Raw genomic sequence first — 9,120 nt, 5'->3', positions numbered from 1 at the left:
TTAGAAACAATAAATAATGAAAATTCCTACCACAAAAAGTACATATTATTATATGACTTTAAGTTGAAAATATAATCAATGAAAAAATATTCAGTAGAATGTTAGACATATTAGTTTTGTTTAACAGAAAATTTTGTTAATTTTAATATTTTTGTCACAACAGAAATTTAATTACAAAATCTGATATGATATAAGACTCAATCAAAAAAAAAAAGTACAAGAACTTAATTAAAAATTCAGTAAAATCATAAGAACTAACAGAATAATTAAATTTTTAAAATATAAATATTTTTCACAATAGCACAAATAATTTTTTACAATAATATTACATTAAAATTTAATAAAAAATAAATCTTAATAAATGACGATATAAATATATCAAAATTAAACTTTTACTATAATCACAAAACAAAAATAGTTACAAATTATGATGGGTTTTTTTTACTATTGTTACATCAAAGTGTTATTTGTTTAGTGCATTCTTTATGGATCCGATCTGAGAAAAGAGAACAGAGAGCGAGAGTGTGTTCACTTCAGTGTTTCACTCTTGTTCACTGCTGCACAAAGACACACCAAAGTTACTCCACTTTCTTGCCGTTTTTTTTTCTTTTTTTTTTTTGGGGTGCTTTTTTCTTAGCATGCCCACATGCTCCTTTTACCTCTCCACCTTCTTTCTCCACATTGTCATGAACAAATCAAACTACATTTCTCGCTCTTCATTTGCATTACCATTTCTCTACTCTGATCAGGTTCTTCCTCTCTCTCTTTCTCTCTGTTCTTTCTTTATAGGGTTGGTTTTTTTATTATTTATTCATTTTTTAATGCGCTGTGGTTGAAGGAGAATCAAAGAAAGATCATTGGGACTTATAAAGAATCAAACTTTTCAATTGGGGTGTTGTGTTTTTGTTCATATAAGTGTTGTTGGTTCTGAATGATGAGTGGGTTCTTGGGAAACATGTAAAAAAAGCTTGAACCTTTTACTGTCTCTGGGAACCCCTTTGAGTTTTTCTTTCTGCTTGATGAAGTTGTTGAGTTGATTGTGTTTTATGATGTAAAAAGTTCCATTTGGGGTGATTTTCCCACTGAATGTGTTATTCTTGAAGATTATGTCATGCTTTCTTTTTGTTTTTTGCTTGTTCAAAATCCATTCTGTGTTTGCATATTAGTAATGTCTGTTATTTCAATCAGCATAATCATTGATTTACGTTTTAATGGTGTGCAGGAGATTCTGTAATTAAAGGGCTTTTTGGATGATCAGATATTGATTAATTCACTGAGCTGAGTTGAAGTTTCAATTTCAAGCTTTTGTGTTCATAGTTTCTTCATGGAGTCACCTGCAAATGGAGTAGTAGAGTCTTTATCAGAGGTTCAGAATTCAGTTTCTGTTGCACAGCAGCATGATCCTCCTTCTACATCCGGGACTCCCCGTCCTACGCGGCCTCCCTTAAGACCATCTCGGAATCATGTTCATGGGCCTTCTTCCATGCCCCATTCGGCCAGTCACCACCATAGTCACGGATCAAAGTCCATCATCCATCATCAAAACACCTATGTAGTTAATCAGAAGCATTCCTATTTGGAGGGTGAAAATGCGGACCATGAAGGATTGCCTTCAAAATCTTGCATCAAGCAATCATTTGACGATTCCAAGACTTGTGATTCAAGTGTCATATTCGAATCTGACATTGACACTTCCATCTCAGGTCCGTCAAGACGAGCCGTTGGTAATCACAGCAGGAGTTACTGCCCATCAGAGGTTACTTTTTATGCAAGTCCTCAGAATAGTTGCTATGCTGCTACTGTCTATTCGGAAGCTAAACAAAGTTTCACCTATACTGAAATTAGTGAGTGTGGTACTAGTGTTGATAAGTCACTAGAAAGTGGCATTGAGGTTGCGAATTCCTGTGATTTTAATGAGAGTAGGAAGACCAGCATCTGCAGGGCGAGTACTGGGAGCGATATCAGTGATGAGAGCAGCACCAGTAGCTTGAGTAGCGCTATGTATAAACCACATAAGGCGAATGATAAACGGTGGGAAGCAATTCAGGCCATCCGAGCGTGTGATGGTATGTTGGAGATGAGACATTTCAGGTTGTTGAAGAAATTGGGACGCGGAGACATTGGAAGTGTGTATCTAGCTGAACTGAGCGGCACGAGGACTTCTTTTGCCATGAAAATAATGAACAAGACAGAGCTAGCGAATCGCAAGAAGCTTGTGAGGGCTCAGACTGAGAGAGAGATATTGCAGTCCTTAGATCATCCTTTTCTGCCCACATTGTATACACATTTTGAGACTGAGACATTCTCCTGCTTGGTAATGGAGTTCTGCCCCGGTGGAGACTTGCATGCACTCAGGCAAAGGCAACCCGGGAAGTATTTCTCGGAGCACGCTGTCAGGTTAGCAATCACAATTCCTTTTTATGCTTGCTGTGTTGGATTGTATCCATGTATCAAAATGCAGGCTCCTATACCTAAAGCAACAATCAGCAAACCCAATATTAGCTTATTCTGTATTAGATTTATGAACTCAATTGTTCCACAGTTGGGGTTTTCGATGTACCTCTAATTACTTCAGTCCCTATTTGTAGCAAAACATGGTTTGCTAGTTTTATAACTAACCAAGTTGATTTGTTTTCTTATGGCCTTATTGTTGGAAAAACTCATGGATATGTCCCTCTTTATTTTACTTATTGCCTTTATGGTTAGTTGATTACTCTATCTCTATGCTTTCTGTTTTCCCAGAATTGTTACATTCTGATTCCATTAGAGTTCGGTTTTAATCGATTGTTGCTTTTGGTGAAAGTTTTACACTGTTTCCAAATCATGTTATTGTGGCAATACATGAATGGATAATAGTACAAACAAATTCTTTTTGTTGACAATTGTTAAAAAATGATGAACTCATATACCAATTAATTGGCCTCTCTGACAGCTTGCTTGATATGTTAATTTCTCATTATTGAAACATGTATCCAACTTATGACAAATAGATTAATTTTGCTGGTGTATTGGTTTCTAGTTATATCTTTAATGATCACTCTATTTATAAGTTGATGAATCTTTGAATGCAGGTTTTATGTGGCAGAAGTTCTCCTTGCTTTGGAGTATTTACATATGCTTGGGATCATCTACAGAGACCTTAAACCCGAGAACGTGTTGGTGAGGGAAGATGGTCATATAATGCTGTCGGATTTCGACCTCTCTCTAAGGTGCACGGTCAGTCCAACTCTTGTAAAGTCATCAAACTCTATCTTGGAGACGAAGACCTCAGGATACTGCACTCAGCCTTCTTGCGCCGAACCGACTTGTTCAATGCAGCCAGACTGCATCCAACCGGCATGCTTCTCGCCTCGATTTCTTTCCAGCAAATCCAAGAAAGGAAAGAAGTACAAGCCAAAGAATGACATGCATCATCAGGTGACCCCTCTTCCGGAGCTTATTGCCGAGCCAACAAATGCCAGATCGATGTCCTTCGTTGGTACACACGAGTACTTGGCTCCTGAGATCATTAAGGGCGAAGGGCATGGCAGTGCTGTGGACTGGTGGACATTTGGGATATTCCTATACGAGCTCTTGTTTGGGCGGACACCCTTCAAGGGCTCGGCCAATCGAGCAACGCTGTTTAACGTTGTTGGCCAGCCCTTAAGGTTTCCAGAGTCTCCAACTGTCAGTTTTGCTGCCAGGGACTTGATTAGGGGCTTACTCGTGAAAGAGCCTCAGCATCGTCTTGCCTATAGACGTGGAGCCACCGAAATCAAACAGCATCCGTTCTTTCAGAATGTTAACTGGGCGCTGATCCGGTGCGCGAATCCTCCTGAGGTTCCACGACTCGTTAAACCAACCCCAGTTGAGATGGACCCTGGTTTGAACCCTTCTGGTAATTATTTAGACATTGATTTCTTTTGATCCTAATGTTGTGTTTTTGTGGCTGTTTCTTGGTCCATTGTTCTTTTCCTTTGCAATAAGAACTGCATTGGTCCATTTTAAACATTGCTCACCACTTCTAATTGTTCATCATAAAAACTGCTGTAAGAAAATTCCAATTGCCCTTGAAGTGAGGATCAAAGTTTCTGTTCTCATTTGTCTCAGTTTCCCCTTTTGTTAATTTTATTTTATAACAATGTTAAGAAAAGTTTATGTTACAATCACATAATATAAATAATCTTCAAAGTAGACTAATTCTATATACCAATCGTTAATCCAAAAGCATTCAAACACAAGCATTTCTTTTTGGTTGAATGAATAGGATCCATTCATTGATGGTCCTAGTCTTTGTGACAAATGACTAGTCATGAACCTAAACCTTGGTCTCTAGAAACTTGAAAAAAGAGTATGCTTCCCCCAAAAAGAGTTTTATATAAACATAACATTTAAAAAAAAAAGATTAGCAGAGGTTAAGGACCGGCAAGACTCTTGCTATAACACACCATGCTCCATTATGGTTATACGTAAGAGCATGCGTCATATTTATATGCTTAACAAATTTTGTTGATTTATATACGCATGCCAAGAGTGAATTTTTATTCTTGGTCAAAATTAACTAGTCTATTCTATGTATATCAACTAAATAGTAGAATATTCGTAATAAATTAAAATACCTAAACGTTTTAGTTTTACTCTAATCACTAATCAGTAATCAATTTAGGGAGCGAATAAGAATGTTCGATTGACGGACCCAAATCATTTTTTAATTATAAAATTATAAATATAAAGATGTAACGTGTACTCGACTTTGTTGAACAAATGAAATGATGCTATTACCATAATACCATCATCATACAAGCTTGATTATGTAAGAGATTAAAATTTTTATGCCATACTTGAGCCTTAAAATTATTTCAACCGCTTGAATTTAAACAGTTACACACTGTAATTTGATCTAATAATATTTAAAAGATCTTATTTTTGTCTTAACCGTTACCTTTCTTCATCAAGTGCTAATCACATAATATGTTAAACGTTAAATGAAAATTTATGTATAGTTTAAATTGATAGTTGAAAGACATAAAATAACAATTTAACTAAATTTATTAAATTATTTAATAATTTTTTACTATTAATTTCATATAAATTAACACATCTAAGTTTTCACTTTTCACCTAAATATTAATATTTCAAATCTTGCTATTTAATATTTCACCTTATCATGTTGTAATGACTTTTTTAATCTTAAAATGAAAAATAGATATATATTATATTATATTCATACAAACAAATTCACTTTATATAATTTTATTTCTCAAAATTTGCATGAATATTTAGATATTTTAAGGGAATATTAATGTTGACAGACCAGTGCAGCAGAAGTTAAGTAATCATGTGACCGGAAAGTTCTAACTTCTTAAATGGAATTTGTTCTTTATAGTTTTAATTTTTTGAATTATTTGTTTTCAGTTACCTGCACCCCACGCAAAAACTTTTTTTTTTCTTTTAGTTTTTTACGGTATTTCTCAATTTGGTAGGTTAAGGACTAATTTACTGCGGTACTAAACTTTATTTAAAAATTTGTCGTTGATTAATAAATTGCTACATGCACAAGGCGAAATTCAAATATCCACACTTGTTTAAATAGACTAATAAACTACCTACTAGATCAACCCAACCTAGTTTGCACCGCACGCAATTCTATTCATTCACCAAAGCGCGTTAATAACATAGCATATAAATTTGTATTGTATTTGGTCAAAAGTCAAATCCCCAGAGAAATTTACCTATATTTAATATGTTATTACATTGTTAATATATGGAGCCTAAAAACAGGGAAATACTTATGTCCTCTAGAAGGAAGAAAACTTCCTTTTTTTTTTTTACATCCATCTCGCTCTCACGCCATCAAAGCATTTTTATTGGAACTTAATATAATAAAAGCTAAAACATAATAAGAAAATATTTTAAAATTAGTTATTAAAATCATCATTATTATTTTAATATATATTTTATACCAATAACTAATTTTATAATTGTTGATTTTAGTAATTAATTTTTTAAAATATTAACTAAATTTTAGTATAACACCCAATTAATAAATTTTATAGTATTTTCTAAAATTTTAAGGACGAAATAATTCACAAAAAATATATCATACTTTTAATATTTAAATGTATAATATTTAGAGAACATATTATTAATATACAAAGAAGTGTATTATTTTGTCTCTAAAATTTTAAAAAATACTTTAAAATTTAATAACTAAATATTACACTAAAATTTGGTCAATATCTAAATATTTTTACAAATTTTAATATATGTTTGGACTGTTGAAATATTATTTTAGTAAATTCTGTGGTGTTTATAATTTTAGTGTCGAATTTGTCGAATTTGTCTTTTATGGTAAATTTTAAATATTAAAAAATTATTTACTTTTATATTTTTTAATTTAAATATTTATTTTTATCTTTTTTTAATAAATTAGACAAATATATATAAGCACCATAACATACGCCTATTATTTTATAACAAGTTGATGTCATGTTAATTTTTTTGAATCAATCCATTTTATAACAAGTAGATGCCATGTGGATCAATTAACAGTAACTTGCTAGTTGCTACTTGAATTATTATCATATATATGAATGAATGTACCCAAAAAAAAAAGAAACTAAAGAAAAGAAGGGAAAAGAATTTGATTGATTAAAAAAATTTACTAATATAAACGCCATAAGACTGAATAGGCATGTGCGTTGACTTTGACAGAATCAGGGGGAGCGCGTGAAGATCATTGGCGGCGGTTTTAGCGAACCGTTACTTGAGCATAATTAAGGTCACTCAGCTGGCAGTTGGTACAGTGAGTCTAAGTCACTTTCTTCATTGCGTCTAAGCTCAGGTTTTTAAATAAATAAAGAACAGAAGCTCTTAACCTACGCATATATGCGCATTGCGCACTCATGACGCTAACTCTAACTCATAATATCTCCGCTCTTTTCAGAGTCCGCAACCATTTCTCACTTTTCGCTCCCATTTTCTCTCTTAACAGAAACACTCACACTCTTCTCCCAAACACCGTTGCGTTCATGGCTTCCGCCGACGTCGACGCCAAGAGCGGCTTCACGCGGCCGGAGATGTACAAGGAGAACCTTGCTGGCACCGTCGAAGCCTACGACCGCCACGTGTTTGTCTGCTACAAGAACCACCACTCCTGGCCGGCGCGTCTCGAGGCCTCCAAAGACGATCCGTTCTTGAAGGGCGTTGGATCGGCTTTTAAAGCTCGCAAGAAGGAGCTCTCCAAGGTTTGTGCGGCGTCGTTTTCGTTTTTCACTTTTATGCTGCGATTCTTCGTTTGCGGTTATTTTGATTTTTTTTTTGTGTTTGTGTTTGTAGACGAAGATCACAGTATGCGAATCGCGTGAGGATGCTGGTTTATCCGACGGTGACGTGTTGCTTTTCCCGGAGATGATTAAATACAGGTGAAACTTTGCTGCTTGAATTATTAGGAGTCCGGTTCTGGTTGTTCCTTATGTTGTATCGATTGTTTTTCTCGATAGCTTCAAGTTGCGGTTACGTGTTGATTAAGAAAAATTTACTTATAATTAGGGAAACCTATGGTTTATGAGAACTTCGAAAAGTACAAATGTAATTGCGAACGGCAAATCAAGTTAAACTTAGACTAATATAGCTAATCGCTTGATGTATATTAGGATCTGGTGCTGGATTCTGCCTCTGTAGTTCTACTTTAGCTTTCTGCTGCAAGTGCCAGATTATTAAAATTACTGATATTAGCAAAGTATGTGGTTGATGAGATTTATGAGATTTTCGAAAGTACAATATTATGGTTTCTGAACAGCAGTTTAAATTAGACCAGCTTAGAATAATGATTTGTTGAAGTATTACTTGTTTATGTTACCACCATTTAACTAGTTCAATGGTTTGATGCTTATTCTCATTGAGCAAGGTTTTGAATTTGGGACTTGCTCTTATTCTCATTAACCTAGGTTTTGAATTTGAGTCTTGCTCTTGTAGATGGAAAATGTAGTGATTATAGATTTTACCAGCTGCTTGAGCTAAAATAGTTGGAGGTTTTCGATGCTGTTGTTTAGACAACGAGAAAAACACCCTTCTACTTAAGCTTTGGAAAAATATAATAACCATTCAAATGCTTCTATGTTGTGATTTTTGAGACATTTAAAAGTACAATACTGAGTTTGTGAAGTTTAATTTAAAGTAAACTGTAACTTATGCAAGTATTTAGTTGTACCAGAATGTCTATATGTTAAATTGTACCTTTGAATTTGTATATTCAGACCTTTCCCTCTGTTGCTTCTGAGGTTTTTTTCTCTCTTTCAATTGTCAGGAGGTTGAATGAATCAAATGCTGATAGCTTTTTTGATGATGTTCTGCTGGGTGGCAAACCATGGACTGCTGGTGTGCAGGATGGGTTGACTGGTTCACATATTTTTGTATGTGCTCATGGAAGTCGTGATGTGAGATGTGGTGTTTGTGGACCAGTTCTCATCGAGAAGCTTAATGAGGAAATTGAACTCCGCGGGCTGAAGGAACAGATATCTGTTTTGGCTTGTTCTCATGTTGGTGGCCACAAGTATGCTGGGAATGTAATTGTTTTCAGTCCAGGGCCAGATGAGAAAATCACGGGTCACTGGTGAGATCTCAGACTCGTATATGATGTATCCTCCAATTTCGAAGGAATTTAGTGCTTCATGTTTCATTGTAGCTTTTAATGTTATTATTTACAGGTATGGCTATGTTACTCCTAATGATGTGCCTGCACTGTTGGACCAACATATTGCAAAGGGAATGGTCATACAAAAATTATGGAGGTTTGTACATTTATTCTGCATTTTCTATTTGATGATAATTTAATGTGACGGATATGTTATTTTATTGTTTGTACAGATGGACAGAAAAAAAAAAGGAAAAAAAAACACCTATGTTCTTTAGATTTACAAAGTAACCTGTAATTGGTTCATGAATTGTGGGTATAGACTTACTAAGATGGTTGTTGAGCATAGCCATATATACATATCTGGGAGGTGAATGGTTGTAGACAACAACTTCCTTCTAATTATCAGATGTGTTTTATGTTCTTTATCCTATTAGTTACGTTCTATTTTCAACCCCACTATTGAATAAGCCTGTGTTTGTCAAGCAAACTTAGAAAAGTGATTT

The 9,120-nt window shown here is 34.4% G+C and overlaps 2 protein-coding genes across 3 annotated transcripts in view; both read left to right on the top strand.

Moving 5' to 3' along the window:
- Positions 1-515: 515 nt before the first annotated feature.
- On the top strand, positions 516-4,081 carry LOC107490044 (protein kinase PVPK-1). 2 transcript variants are annotated; one of them, XM_016110808.3, is made up of 3 exons: positions 516-749; positions 1,223-2,397; positions 3,072-4,081. In XM_016110808.3, exons 2-3 carry the CDS (start codon positions 1,325-1,327, stop codon positions 3,904-3,906), a joined length of 1,908 nt encoding a protein of 635 aa, XP_015966294.1. In that variant the 5' UTR covers positions 516-749; positions 1,223-1,324; the 3' UTR covers positions 3,907-4,081. The 2 variants fall into 2 exon arrangements, with proteins under 2 accessions (XP_015966294.1, XP_052118462.1); XM_052262502.1 differs by lacking the exon at positions 516-749 and adding an exon at positions 940-957.
- Positions 4,082-6,867: 2,786 nt separating this feature from the next.
- The window catches only part of LOC107490042 (altered inheritance of mitochondria protein 32), a 3,282-nt gene continuing 1,029 nt past the window's right edge, over positions 6,868-9,120 (top strand). Inside the window, exons 1-4 of the mRNA XM_016110807.3 lie at positions 6,868-7,226; positions 7,318-7,403; positions 8,288-8,593; positions 8,688-8,771. Coding sequence (XP_015966293.1) covers positions 6,885-7,226; positions 7,318-7,403; positions 8,288-8,593; positions 8,688-8,771 — 818 coding nt within the window. The 5' untranslated portion in view covers positions 6,868-6,884. The remainder of the gene's footprint in view (positions 7,227-7,317; positions 7,404-8,287; positions 8,594-8,687; positions 8,772-9,120) is intronic.

The sequence above is a fragment of the Arachis duranensis genome, chromosome 5, assembly GCF_000817695.3.
Source record: "Arachis duranensis cultivar V14167 chromosome 5, aradu.V14167.gnm2.J7QH, whole genome shotgun sequence".
Lineage (NCBI taxonomy): Eukaryota > Viridiplantae > Streptophyta > Magnoliopsida > Fabales > Fabaceae > Arachis > Arachis duranensis.
The sequence above is the reverse complement of the archived record's forward strand: the minus strand, read 5'-3'. Positions and strand labels throughout refer to the sequence as shown.

Excerpts from the sequence above, each read along its gene's own strand:
- LOC107490044 (XM_016110808.3), top strand. The coding sequence starts at position 1,325 with ATGGAGTCACCTGCAAATGGAGTAGTAGAGTCTTTATCAGAGGTTCAG. Across the intron at positions 2,398-3,071 it reads TTCTCGGAGCACGCTGTCAG|GTTTTATGTGGCAGAAGTTC; the intron begins GTTAGCAATCAC and ends CTTTGAATGCAG.